Genomic DNA, 15365 nt, shown 5'->3' with positions numbered 1-15365 from the left:
AGCTGAGCTTTCTCTAATATCATTGCAAAGGAAAATGCTAACTTCAGATGTTTCCAGTTATCAGACGAAGAGTTTAATCTAGTTTAAAGTTCAGATTAATTCTTGTGTTTATTCAAAAGGAAAAAAAAATCATTGTTAGGGAGTTGTGTAGATATACTTGTATTGTTGTTTTACTTGTATTGTTATTCAGAGGGACCTCGACAGGCTGGAGGGCTGGGCTCGGGTGAACCTAATGAGATTCAACACGGCAAAGTGCAAGGTTTTGCATTTGGGCCGGAAGAACCCCAGGCACCCGTACAGGCTGGGAGGAGTGGTCCTTGAGAGCAGCTCGGCAGAGAAGGACCTGGGGGTCCTGATGGACGAGAGACTGAACATGAGCCAGCAGTGCGCTCTGGCAGCTCGAAAGGCAAATGGGATCCTGGGCTCCATCAGGAGAGGGGTGGTCAGCAGGGACAGGGAGGTGATCGTCCCTCTCTACTCGGCTCTTGTGAGGCCCCATCTGGAGTACTGTGTCCAGGTGTGGAGCCCTCAGTACAAGAAAGACATTGAGATTTTGGAAAGGGTCCAGAGGAGGGCGACTAAGATGATCAGGGGGCTGGAGCACCTCCCCTATGAGGACAGGCTGAGGGAGTTGGGCTTGTTCAGCCTGGAGAAGAGAAGGCTGCGTGGTGACCTCATTGCAGCCTATCAATACCTGAAGGGAACCTACACCCACGAGGGGAGTAAACTCTTCAAAAGGGCTGACAACAGCAGGACTAGGGGAAATGGATCGAAGTTGAAGGAGGGAAGATTTAGGTTGGATGTTAGGGGGAAGTTCTATACAAGGAGAGTGGTTAGGCCCTGGAACGGGCTGCCCAGGGAGGTTGTGGATGCCCCGTCCTTGGATGTGTTTAAGGCCAGGTTGGACAGGGTCCTGGGCAACCTGATCTGAATGTGTATGTTTGATGGCCCTGCTAGGCAGGGGGGTTGGAACTACATGATCCTTGAGGTCCCTTCCAACCCGGGTGATTCTGTGATTCTGTGTGATTCTGTTGTTGTTCCTGGAAGGATAGATGCTGCTACTTTTCATTGGCTGAATTAAACAGCTTTGCTATCTAATCTTTGTATCTTTGTGTCTTCTCTGCATCTGTGCATCCACTGTCTTTTTTTTTTTTTTTCCTCTTCTTTTTTTCCACTTTTTTTTTTTTGGTTGAAGTTTATGCAAAGCAGTCAGGTAAACATTTTTACTAGACTAGACACTTGGCCATAGCAGGTGACTTTAAGAGTACACATTTTTCCTCTGTTTCTCTAGTGCCTACCAGATCGTTGTTGAGGAGCTGCACCCGCACCGAACAAAGCGAGAGACAGGTGCCATGGAATGCTACCAAATCCCCATCACCTACCAGACGGCTCTCAGTGGGGGATCACCATATTACTTTGCTGCTGAGCTGCCCCCTGGAAACCTGCCAGAGCCTGCCCCTTTCACTGTGGGTGACAACAGGACCTACCAGGGTTTCTGGAATCCACCACTGGCTCCTCGGAAAGGCTACAACATCTATTTCCAGGCCATGAGCAGTGTTGAGAAGGTGAGTGGCAACCACACCTTGCTCCTGGAAGTCAAAGATGTGCGCCTGTTATCATGAGAGCTGTCCAAGCTGGGCCTGTTGGAAGTAGCACCCTTCGTTTCCATGCTATGACAGTATGGTAGCCTGCCATTCACGTTTCACGCCATCCTTGTGTCATAGTAGATGTTACTAGTTGAAAGTTTAATACCTCTCATATTAGTAATATAAGTTATTATAAAAATTAATATTTATGCCAAGTATAATGTATTAGAATAATATATAATAACTGTATTACTAATTTGTATATTAGTAATATATATTTTATACTTAACATAATAATATACTAATGGTATATATTGTATGCTATATATTTATGTAATTTATATAATAAATTGCATATTATAATGCAATATTGCATATAATATATATGAATGAATAAAATTATAGAGAAAGAAAATTATATATATTATATATATAAAGCAATTATGCATATAATAAATATGCATATTAGTAATATGCATATATATTTTATTTATAATGTACATACTAGTATATAGTATATGTATATACTATATGTATATGTTGATATATATATACTGTATATATGTATATACTAGTATATAGTTTATATGATATACTATAAATTTATATACTATAAACAGTAATTGTCCAAATGTAGTAGTATGAGTGCTTTGTCTTCTTGGTAAATGGCAACCTCTGTTCTTTCCCCAACTCTCTCAACTGCAACTCTTATTACTGCAGGATAAACAGAATCAGGCTGCTCAGCAGGCTGATGAAGAGTTATAAACTTATGGAGAGTCTCACTCGAACCTCAAAAGTAAAAAAATTGGCTTGAGTAAAAGTAACTCCATACCCATGGTGTGTTTCTGAGAGCCTTTATGGCAAAGTCTGCTTCAGGAATGTTCAACTGCTGTGCAGCATTCAAAGTGTGGCTGTCACTCACCTTCATTACCTCCCCAGTGCTTCCTTTTTAGCCCTGTTGCTGAGCGCTGTGGCTGGCTCTGTGCATATGAAAGAGAAAAAAGCGGCAGGAAGTTAAACATCACAGTGCACTCCAGGTGGGAGGAACACCATGGCTCTGCAGGCAACATGCTCTTGCTCCTGAATTGTTTTTCTCTTGCAAGGGAAAGTAAAGGTAAAAGTGGTAGGCACAGAAACCTCAAATAATTAAAAATTTAGATTTTCAGTCTTTAGTTTAGAAAACTGGAGGACTTGCTGTAAGACTCTCCACAAGAAGTATCCAGGTAACCCAGAAAGGGGCTGCTTGATAGCAATATTGACAGCAGCTGGTGCTCACCAGGAGCAGGAAGGCAGCAGGAGCCATGTGTGCCCTTCCTTTGGGGTCTCTGCTGTGATCAAATAAACCATTGTTAGCAAAGGGGCTTTGCCTTGGTGCCTTTTGAAGACATCTCGCTTTCTACCTCTGCTTATGAAAACCAATTGCATCAAGTCAGGATGAAGAAAAAGCAGAAACTGTTTACTAGAGCTGTTTGAAAGCTGAAAGCTTTTTCTGATGGAAGCGCCTGTTCTGATTTTCATCTGTAAAACTCTAGGAAACAAACAATGCAAAATAAAAAGCAACTCCTAGTTACGTATTTCTATGTCCCTTAATTTCTATGTGTAATTCCCTTTGTTGTTGGCTTCCAGCAGTCTAAATCATGAGGAAATTCAGTTAATTACCCTAAGAAATAACTGCAGGAAAGAACAAAAAATATTAAATATATAAATAAGATTTTGTTTTTACAATTTGACAGACAGTAGAAGATAAGGAAAAACAAAATACATTTTACCTGAACCTCAAACTTCAGTTTGTGAGAGGGTTTAATACTGAAATGATTTTCTCTGGTATGATTTAAAACTTAGGATCAGATTTCAGTTTCTAGAGAGATTTGAAGGGATGTTTTAGAAGCTGGAGTTGTACTGCATTCTGCCTGGATGCAGATCTAGTGGTTGAAACACAACCTCTGGGTTACAGAATATTTAAACAGATGTTTTACTGTAATCCGGGAGGATCACCAAGATAGTCAACAGAAAGTGTAGTGTGCTCTGTGGGAGTGGGATGAGGGTTACACTGTGATTTTATTAGATGTTTTGAACAAGGGTGAACTAGTAAATCCAGTCACTTGTGACCATACTAGTTAGGTAAAATTTGTTGATAGCTTTCATGGAGCTTTCATTTAGATTGAAAAGTTGTTTTTGTGGAGCATCCTCACCTCATGACTTGGCTCATTCTTTACATACTGTTTTCAAAAGTTACTCTTGGATCTTTAGGAGGAAAAAGAGCCCAGGGGATCCACTGAGGAGGCAGTGCTGGTGGTGGCAGGACTACACGAAGCGCACGTCATAAAATGAAGCTGTCATTAATATATTTTCTGATTATATGATAGTATCATTTAGTATGATATAATATAGCAATGGCTGCATCCTGTCACTCAACCTTACGCTATTTCAGTGTGTTTGCCTTTAAAATTACTACACATTTTTCAAAAGGATCAGAAAACACCTTTATGGATGCCTCTTATTTGTTCATGTTGTCTGAAGTGTGCTTAACTTAATTGCTTAATTGCTTCAGTTGCTGACCAAATTTCTGAAGGAAGAAAAGTAATAATTAAACTGCATAAAAATTCTTTGCATATCCCTGTCAAATCACTGTCTTTTCTGGACAGAACATATAGGTTGTAGTTCAAGTATGTCATATGTGAACAGATACCTGGGCTGCCTCCCTGCAAATTCCACCCTCAGAAGCATGAAGGAGAGGATATGACAGAATGCTTCAGGTGTGCCTGAGCATGCTTGTATGCAGCAAGACAATTTAGTTTGGGCACAGTGCTAAGCAAATGTACCTTATTGCTGTATTTCTATACCATGAAATAATTATGACCAACAATTCTCCCCCTTTTTTCCACTGTAATCTCACTGGATTCTCATGGCGTGATTTAAATTTTATTTGAATAATTTGTAATTTTGCTACATCTTCTCTCTCCGTCATTATCACGGACAGTGCAGTTCCATGCCTAGGCAGGTTTTATCCATCTTGTTTCTTCTGTAAAGGCAAAATGACTCAGCCTTCTCCCCTGCTAAGACCAAAGCCCTGAGCTTCCTGATTCAGTGTCCTCAGCTGATTGGCAGGTCTAGGATTAATTTATGGAATGGGGAAGGCAAGAAAAAGAAAACTGCTCTGACTTTTTTCTTTAATTTTCCCTTCTCAACAGGAAACCAAAACTCAGTGTGTTCGAATAGCTACCAAAGGTAAGAGGTTTTTCCCCCAAGCAAAATAGCGTTTTAATGAAATGTGGAGTTTTTGTTAAATGACTGAACCAAAACCAGTACCATTCCTGTATTTTGAACCACTTGCTTTTCTTAAAATGTAATAGGCTGCCACTTTTTATTCTTTGGTATTGCATCAAAGAGGGTGCTGTGCAATACTCAGAAGTTAGACAAATTTGGGGCACCTTTTTTTTTTTTTTTTTTTTTTTTTCCTTCCTTCCATCTATGGTTTTCAAGATCTACTTTCAGGCAGCTGAGGCATTGCAGGCAGCAGATAGGTGGGCTGAAGACTAGTAAGAACACTTAGTTAAACCATCCATTATGCTAACAACTACTTCCAACCAGTGGCAACGGAGATTTTTTCCTTCATTTATATGAAGGACACAGTAGTTAATTTTCATAAGTAAATCACGGCGTTAGATAGGCTTAGGGGAGGCTGATTTGAGGAAAGCTTGTATGCTTAATAACAAGTGTGGCCCAAGGCTTGAACTGACTACTCAGCACTTAGAATAAATCGTATTGACCTCACATACAGCAGGTTAATCACATACTACTCACTCAAAAATAGTTTCATCTTCAAACGAGGACTTAGTCGTTCTGCTTATTGTTATCTTTTGCTTTGACTGTATTTATGTAGCTATTCATTCTGGTTGCTTGATTGAAACAACATGAGAGTTGTTTGAAAGACTCCAGTAGCATGAACAAGAGAGGACCTAACAAATGCTGAAGTGCACTACTCTTCAAAGGCCCAGCAGTGCTTACACTGTCTCTTTCTAATTGCATATTGATAAGCACTGTAAAAGCACATTTAAATATAAGCAGGCAGGCATTTAAAGTACTGCTGTTGCACGTCAGCACCATCTTTTCTATTGCTTCTTTCAATTTAATACTTGTTCCAATTAAAAGCTTATGGCTTTAATGAGTTGGTTGTAACAAAGTGTTTTTCTGAGAAACTGAAAATTAAAATGTACTTCTCAAAAATTTGTTCAAACCCTTTTAATGCATAAAGGGTTTTGCACATATCATTCCCAAGATTTACCTCCTACCTCTGTAAACTGATTAAATAGTTTATTTACTGGTGTCAAACTGATGAAAGTCAACGCATTTAAACTGAAGTTCTCATACTTTTTCCATCTGTGTATTGCAGGTGCATTGATCTTACACACTTCTGATAACAAAATGTACTGAAGTGTGAGTTTGTCTGAAAGATGTTGCCAAATCATCACTAAAATATTTTGCTGCTTTTGGCATGCCTTGAAAAAATATTTTTAGAATAAGTTGAAATGCTTACTGGTGTCTGGAGTATTAAAACACTGAGTTAATTTTCTTGCAAGAAAATACTGAAACAGCAACAATTTGAAAAGTTTTCTCCAGAGCATTTCCTGATTTGGTATAATATGGGATTTCCTCTATATCTGGGCACCTGTTTTCACAAAGCTTCTAAGAATTTGATGGTTTTGTGACTTTTGCCCTTTTGCAGATTGGACTGAATTCACCAAGAGAATCTTAAGTTAATAGATATGGTGAGAGAGAATGAAAGCTTTGATTCTTAAGGAAATTATGTTAAAAATAACTCCTTGTGGCGCAGATGTTGGGTGTAACATATCTAAATTGCCATTTCCATTACAAGGATGGCCCAGAAAATGAACTCGAATACTTTTAGCAAATAGAGATTAAGGTAGCAAATAATAGAGATTAAGGTAATAGGTCAGACGTTTATTAAGAGATGAGGAATGTTGCATTGCTCAGCTAAAAGGCAATGCATTTAATTTCCAATATGAAGTTCTCAAACTTACTGAATCCAAATTGGTTAGGCAGAGTTCAACTTGTATGCTCATCCCACAATGAATATATGGTAACTGGACCTGTCTGACCAAACTGCTGCTGTAGGAATGAATGCAAGATGCACCATTTCCATGACAGGCACTTGAGAGTAACACATCATGTTGAAGACTGATCGGTATATTTTAGAGCTGAGTTTGAACATGTAAAAATTTGAATGGGTTTCCACTAGTGAATTACATTGGATTTTACAATCTAAAATTTTATCAACTGCTAACAAAATGAAACTAGATTAACATGGTCATAAAACAGTGATGCTTCAAATTATTTAGCACGTAAACAGACATTTAAGAGGACTAAGGGTCAGCAGAACTGTTATTAAGCAGAGGAAATTTGAAGTTGACATTTCTGACAGTTTTTAGGCTGCCAGCTTTGAGGCTAACACTGATTTACGTGTATTAATTTGTTTTGAAGACTAGAGAAAAGAAAATAATTAGAAGAAATCTACTGTAGTAGTAAAGAAGTGGCGGAATTGGCTCTATTCCAAAGTATTTAGGAGTGATAAATGTAGACCAAGTTTTATCACTCTGCGTTTAAAACATGAACTTCATCACCTCCAAAATTCTTTTCCCTTTTGGTTTGCATTTGTATTGCTAGTTCAGGCAGCATAGAAACTCTCCATCTCTCAGCACATACAGATGGATGAAAATGCTATTTGAGATGATGCGCATCTGGAAGTAATTGTGAAATAGCAGAAAATTACTTTTTAATCTGATTTGAGAAATAAAAAGGTCTGGGTGGTAACATTTCAACTACAAGTGTGCATTTAGTTCACCCTCATTATTGCTCTGAATTAATTTCCATAGCAGTTGGGGATTGATCCAAAGACCATTGATGTCAATGGGAGTTTTTTGCTGACATTAATATGCTTTGGATTAAGTCTTCAGAAGTCATAAGTCTGTCTAGACCTTAATTATTTTCTTGAAATTGTTCCTGATGATGTTTCTACTCTCAGGGAAATTTGTGAAAGTTAAATGACCTCCTGTAGTGGAATGTTTATATATGTAAGTTTTACTGATTAATGCTCAAATGAGAGAAGATGATCAGATGTTAAATATATATGAAATGAAGCTCCTGTCTGTGCTGTTTGTATATTTGGATCAATGCCTGTAAAATAACTTTTGGCTGTACCAACTTAATAAGTTCTGGAGAGCTTAATGACCATCTAAATCTAGGAAATAATGCAGATGTTACCAAAGTCACATCCTTCCTTTCACTCATTCACAGTAGAAACTCAGTGTGTTTAAACTTTGGTTATCCTTTCCAGAATTTTTGTCTCACAAAGAGATTTTTGCTTGCTTGATGAAGTAAGTCTTCAAAGATGGAAACAGTTTTAGCAGTTAACTGAGGGGCACCTCCAGGTTTCCAGACACAAAACCTATAATACAATTATACTTGTGTATAATCAGCTTCATTAATTTGTCCCTGAACTAAACCTAAGCCATATATTCTGCTTCTGAGAATAATTACGAACAGAAGTAATTCTTAGTTTCTGTCCCCTTTCCTAAGTATTCAAGACTTTGGTTCTATTCCTATGTTTTGAAAGAGCTGTTGACAGCTTTTGGTGAGAAAAAAAGTAGAATAAATATAATGAATCAATCTAACAGCTTTCCTAGATACTTTTTTTTGTTGTTCTTGTTGTTGTTTTAAGATACGTTGCGTAGGGAATTTTATTTAGTGCATGCAAAAATTCCTGTATTAATTTAATTAGTCTTTGAACATTTTAATTTTTAATTAGTAACTTTGTAAGAGGAAATAGACTAATGTGGTCTTATTAATCATCAATCAACAATCATCATGAGAGAATCCTGAGCCCAAAGATATAATAAATATTAGCTTTCCATGATTTCAAGATGTTGCATTATTGCTTTTGTCATAGATGCTTAATAAATTACTTTGTGTGGATGCTATAAGCAGATTGAATCCTTAGAAACCTTGGAGGAACCAAAGTGTAAGCATTTCAAATGTAAGACCTCAGCTGTTTCTAGTTAACATTCAAATATTAGAAAATGGTTGGTATGTCATTTGCTGCTCTAAGTGAAAGAGGAGCATCTAAGTATATATGCTTTTTAGTGATTTCCTGGTTTCTTTGGTCTCTAGCTATAGTGAATATTGCTTCATTATTAATCGTATTGAGAGCAGTCGATGTTTTGCATCCATTGTCGAAGAATATGTAGAAATTTACTGTTCCTACAAAAATTATTAAAAGTGCTTAAGTGAATTTGGACATAATTTTGCAAGTGTTTAGAGAGGGTGAACTGTCATATTTTGATAGGACTTGTTTCACTGGCCCATTTTGCTTGTACACCTATACTAGACAAAATACTTTTGAGCAGTAAAGCTGCTTACAGTGCATCTGGACAGGAAGTACAAGCAGGTCTTTTCATTACAAAAGAGGATAGAACTCCAGCAACATCTAGATTAGAAGTATGGTCACTGATATTTGTGAAAGCCTTTTATGGCTCTAAAATCAGTTATCACTATGTTTCTCTTTATCTATTCAAACACGTTTAACTAAATGAAATGTAGTTCGACATTGTTGGGAGGAACATTACAACAATTTATTAAACTATTTGCTTGTCATCTCTGACAGAGTGCTAAATGAAGTTCTGCAGTTAGCCACCTAGAAACAAGGTGCAGCATCGCCAAGAGTAGTAGCACTTCCTAAAGACTGTCAAATGTGTTGCAGAGCAGCTTGGTATGGTTGATTGGAACTGCTGCCAAATTACTCAAATACGGAGATTAAGTCAGCTTTGTCAGCTGTGTAAGAAGATGATTGCTCTTGAGTTCAGGAGCATGAACTGCTTTCCACTCTGATGGGCAGTTGCATGATAACTAGGCTATTTCTAGAAAAATCCTGACCAGAAGGATATGCAGATGGACTTTGCAGGAGGGAAAATCTTTGTAGAAACAGTTTGGTTTCTGCCCATCAGAGCAGAGAGCAGCTACAGGTATTGTGTTTTTTTGTAGCCAGGTAAATACAAAGTATAAGTGGTTTGGAAGCACCTAGGGGCTTTTGTGCAAATTCAGCAATCTGGGAAGGACTTTGAATATTTTTTGTGTTTCACAGTGATGTGGTGATAAAAGGATTCTTGATCACAGTGGACTTCCATAGCCCTTCACTGTCAAAGTCACAAAACAGATTGCATCCTTCACCACTTCTGATTAATATTTGTTGAGTCAACAGGAAAGGTATCCACATTCAGTACCATACAGACGACAGAATATTTAACCTGAACATTAAATCAAAGGCCACATATCTGCTGACATTTGTTACTTGCTCTTTGCTGATGACTGAATATTGTTTATTCACATATATGAAAGTGGACAACATATTATTGACTATTCCACCCCTTCTGCCAAGTGATTTGGTCAGGCCATTAGCATAGAGAAAAAAAAAGATTCTGCTCTAACCTTGCTGTGATGGAAAATATCCTTAGGCACTAGTCTACACTGAGAGTACACTACAGAAATTTGTGTGAACAGCTCTGCTACTTCAGCAGCATACTTTTTAAAAACAGCACAGTTGAGAGCAAAATCATGCAGGGAGTAGCAAAAGCCTGTGAAGTATTTAGGACATTAAAGCAGCATGACTGAAATGAGAGACATTTGGCTTCAAACAAAAGTAAACATCTATTAGGCGCTAGTTGTTGCCACTCTTTGTATGGCTACAAAGCTCAGACCAGTTATAGTCTCCACATCAAGCATCCAGACCATTTCCAGTGCACTGCTTTCAGGCCCTTGCTACCATAAAACTGCAGAATGTTACCTCGGATGCTGTGCTCTTAAATTGCTTTCAGATTGTTGATGCTGAAGCTAGATTATGGTAGGTCTAGTTATTCCAGACCCAGCTAATTCTCATGTTGGGCAACAACTTGCCCAAAGCCATTTTCTATGGGCAGTTAAAATGAAGGGAAACCTCGGAGGTAGCATAACGAGGTGGTAAATGGGCAGGTTTAAGGCAAATGCTCACTTATTTGTCAGCAGTATCATAGTGTGTGAAATTACATCTGAACATTTTCTGCTCTGACAGAGAATACATACTTACACCATCGTATCATGCAAATAAAATCAAAATGGTGCTGTGTGGCATAAGTGAATATGGTGAGAAAGAGATTACATCTTTACACTCTGCAGTATCGTGAAAGCGAATCTCTTTCTGTGATAATAAAGCCAAATCCTTATGTTTTGATGGGAAAAAAGCATTGTAATCACAGCCTTTGCATTGCTGGTGCTATTGTATTTCTGACTCGATCATTTAAAAGGAACACATACGGAAGATGTAAATTATATATTTTTTTAAATCTGATATGAGGATGCATTTTTAAAATGTTTTCTGTTTGTGCATCTTAGTGTTTGAATCATTAGGCAATGACAGGACAAGCAGATCATTGAGGGCCTGGAGGAACTGTTGAAGGAGCTTTTACTACTATGAGTATGTTTTTAACAAAAGTGAAAGGATGACTTTTTCTATATGAGAGCAGGAAAGTGAATTCTACAGTTAGCATAATTGACACTAAAATTGCCTCAACATATGGAAAGCAGTTATTTGCACAAGTACAGGCACTGTTTTAATGTGATCCCTAATTTTTATTTATACCGTCAAGATTATCTAAAATGTTTTCCTGTTTCATTGACCTATTGTAGTAGAAAACACACAATCGAGCAAACCTCAGATTAATTCTTAATATGTTTTTGCACATTGTGCTAAATTAGGACTGTCTTACCTGTTTTGAATCTACTCTGCTGCATTCCTTAGAGTTTTCTAACAAATTTTATTAGAACTGGTAATTTAACAAGCTTTCGTAATTTTCTTGAGGTGCAAAGGTGTTTACTCACGGTTGTTTGGTGTTACTCACTTGTGGTAATTTTTAAAGATTTAATACTGAATGTCTTACTATTTGATGTTATTTCAAAATTTAGAAAGATTGTCAGCTAGTTTTCATTCTACTTGAAGTCACTGAACCACAGTGTTTATGCAGGTACTTAAGTTCATTTATTCATCTTCCTTAATTCTTCCTTTTAAACATCTGAAGGAAAGGGTTACCATTCCTTATCCTGGTGTAAAACTTATTAAGACACTGGACTATGAATCTTGCCATAGAGTATGTGGGTGCTCCATCCCTGGAGGTGTTCAAGATGAGGTTGGATGGGGCCCTGGGCAGCCTGGTCTAGTACCAGATCTGGAGGTTGGTGGCCGTGCCTGTGGCAGTGCTGTTAGAACTTGATGATTCTTGCTGTCCCTTCCAACCCAAGCCATTCTGTGATTCTATGATTTTTGAAACTTGGTTAAACATCCTTAAAAATTTGTATTTTGGATTAAGGCAGATGAAATATGAATCGATGCTCTCATGTTTGTACTGAGGCTTTTTCACTGTGTCTTCCAAAAGGACTGTGTTCTTTGTGAACGTATTTTGTTATTATTAGTGTTTCATTTAATAGGATATATTTCAACTTTTTTTGTTGTTGTTGAGAGTTACGTATTAAACAGAAACATTCTGTTTCCATTGACACACAGCATTGTTCTTCTTAACTTCTCTGCACACTGTGTCAAATATCCTCTTCTGTAAGCAAAATTTCTTTTAACAGCATGCTCCTATAGAAATTAACATTCTAACTTAATTTTCAACAATAGCAAATTAAAAAGCATTGGAAGCAAAAGAGAACGTATGCTCCTGTATCTGAAAGAATCAGTCTGTTTCTTGAGATATGTTTGAATATGAGGCTGAACGCTTGGGACTATTTCAGCTCACTATCTAGCTGTAGATTTCTCCCTTGGACCTGGACATCTCACTAGGATCAGAGTGTAAGATTGTTGTTGGAGAGTTACTCCCTTCTGGGTGGTTTTTGTTTGTTTTTTTGTTTTTGTTTTGTTTTGTCTTGTTTTGTTTTAACTAAAGAGTAAAGGGAGAAAAATGCCAATACGTTGTCCTTATAGAGTAAGCATAGTTATTGCAGTTGTTGAATATGTTGAACAGGAATTTGCAAACAATAACCAACTGTTCTTTTTATGCTCTGAGGACTTTATTTCTTTTTAATGTCTGTCCTTTATTCCACATACCTGGTTTCTCCTGTTTTTACCTATGTGATTATTAGTAAATTCCCATGGATGGTATTTTAAAAAGATGCTGTCTTAGGGATACTCTAAGTTTTTCAAGACAAAAAGGAATGATTATTGATTTCCAGTCACCATAAAGTACACACATATCACAATAAAGGTTAAGTGCCTAAGAGAATGCAAGAGAGTAGAGTATTTAAGTTTAAGTAAAAAATATCCAGATTAAAAAGAAATCAGACTAAAGTAAATACAGTGATTTACTTTCCAATGAGTAAGTCTGCAGTTACTTTGAAGTTACTACTGCAGTGGTTTCGTCACTGCCAATGGGATGCTTATTTTTGTTTTTCTTAATGCAAATATGACATGTCAACATTCATCTTGACCACAAGTAGTACTGAATTTTAACCCCAACTATATTTCAGACTTTATATGTTTTTATCATGATTATACAGATTTATAAATCCTTAAAGCCCTTAATACCACCCATATGTTGTGCTGAAATCCTCACATATCTGTAGAAACAGCAATCGAGAAGATAGTTATGGGCTCTGAAAGCTGAAAACAGACCTAAGCCAGTCGAACAGCTAAAGATTTGTCAACTGGACCCTAATACTCCTAAACCTTTGGCATAACACATGTTGCCTTGGAGAACTTAGCCCATTCTGTCTAGGCATCTTAAATCATTTTAAAGAAATAATATAAAATAAATGAAATTTTCTACTTCTAAATAGAAGGCATGATCCTGGCATCTGTGCTTCTCCCCCAAGTGCTATCCTTCTGTGCCACAATCAGAATGAGCTTTTCTTAGATTCATGCTTGTGGGCATATGAACAAATGGAAGTCACTTGGAGATGCCAGTTGTCCTCTTTTTTTTTTCTTTTTTTTTTTTTCATATGTCCTTATCAACTGCCAGTTGCTAAGGATGGTACTAGTTTTACTGCTAAGCAGTATGTAGTCAGATTGCATCATGCACATTTTAGAACTGCAGAAGCAGAAGGCAAGAGAAGCCGCTGCAAGGATTAGGATATGTGCATATTCAGGTATTTTCACCCAACGGAAGTTGTTCCTATCTGATTCCTCAGGTCTGTTCTAATGCTTTGTCTCAGATTTTTATACATGCTTGCCAAGTACCTGGAAAAGACTGGTCAATTGGAAGCAATCTGATGCTCCTATCTTTCTGTGCCCGTTTGAAAACCAAGGCCTATAAAAGATACAGGTCATTACTAGTTTGGAGGCTACTGTGCCTGTGGGACTAAGAATTTCTGCTAGCGGTTCTGTCTTTTGTTGCTAGTCTTTTGTTATGCAACAATAGCTTTCTTCCTTTCACACCAACTATTCATATTGCTGGGTTTTATTTTCCCATCCAGTCAGAGTAAACTGATGCACAAGCTCAGCATTATAATGAATTTCTATTTGGTTAGGCAGAAGTTGGATTGTCATGAGTAATCGAATTACTCCTCTGGAGACAGGTTTTCTAAGTAAAGTGATGAGGTGAAGCGATTACAACTGTAACCCTTACAAGCATAAAAAGATGTGTTATGCTAATCCTTTGTGAATGGATTGAATTGAAAGCAAGGGGAATAAAAAAGCATTCTCTTGGAAAAAGAAGGGGGTATGAAAAGGACTACTGTGTCATTTATTCCCTTTTCATTCATCCTCTGTTGCTCTAGAAAAAAAAGTAGTGGCACACTGGAGTGCTTTACCTTTCAAGTCTGTCATTCAAGTCATTTAATCTTAAGCTGATTGAAATACTGTGTTAAAAAAAAAAATCAAGGGAGAAAAGGAGGTGGAAGATTGGGTGTAGCAAAAAGAAAAGTGTGAAGAACTGCCAATAAATCTAGGTTGCTTTTTGTAGGTTAGTAGCCTGGTATGAACTTACATTACCTTGATGTAAAAGTGGCAGAGTATGTATGTATTGGTCTGGAGGGGAAACAGTGGGCATATTTGAAAAGTGTAGGTTAAACTAAACACTACCTTTATTTGCTAATATTTTTAGCTCATGAGTAAGGACCTTGTTACCTCGGGCTTGTTTATTTCTGTTCCAGTTTTTTCAGCTGTTAAATAGGAGTGCTCTGTCTCAATTTAATACCTGAAAAGTCTTCTAAAGATTCAGCAAGAAGAAGCTGGCATGTGAATTATAGTGTAGTAACCGACTGAACAGAGCAGTAATAAATAGCTTGTTGTTAATTAGAGAAGAGATGACTTTTTATTTTTAGATGACCAACCTGAGTATGAATGGCCAGTGGCATAAGTTGTATTGCTTTGATGCTTTTCAAAAATTCGAAACTATTTTCATAGTTGCTCATTTCTTTCATCTGTCTGCTTTTCTGTGGTGAGCTGACCCTAGGCAGCAGCAGAGCTGCTTGCTCATTTCCCTGCCAGATGATCAAATGAGCAAAAGCAGGAAAACTTTTGAACTGGTACAGAACAATTTAGTAAGTGAAGGAAAACATTAAAAACAAAAAAGTGATGCAGAGACAGTCAATCCCCACCTCCCAAAGGCAACCTGATGCCCAGCCGGTCTCTGAGATACAGTTACTTGAGGAAGATGAAAGTCATAGGTTTTGTTGCCAGGCTCTACTTCATATAACAAGTAATATCCCTTTGGTCAGTTTAGGTCAGCTGTCCTGGCT

At 37.5% G+C, this 15365-nt stretch overlaps 1 protein-coding gene across 1 annotated transcript in view; it reads left to right on the top strand.

The window, feature by feature from the left end:
• The window catches only part of PTPRK (protein tyrosine phosphatase receptor type K), a 397462-nt gene that overhangs the window by 328312 nt on the left and 53785 nt on the right, over positions 1-15365 (top strand). Inside the window, exons 12-13 of the mRNA XM_042815147.1 lie at positions 1292-1565; positions 4778-4814. Coding sequence (XP_042671081.1) covers positions 1292-1565; positions 4778-4814 — 311 coding nt within the window. The remainder of the gene's footprint in view (positions 1-1291; positions 1566-4777; positions 4815-15365) is intronic.

This window comes from Centrocercus urophasianus, unplaced genomic scaffold, assembly GCF_019232065.1.
Source record: "Centrocercus urophasianus isolate 14NV4802_14NV808 unplaced genomic scaffold, USGS_Curo_1.0 seq_10, whole genome shotgun sequence".
Lineage (NCBI taxonomy): Eukaryota > Metazoa > Chordata > Aves > Galliformes > Phasianidae > Centrocercus > Centrocercus urophasianus.
The sequence above is the reverse complement of the archived record's forward strand: the minus strand, read 5'-3'. Positions and strand labels throughout refer to the sequence as shown.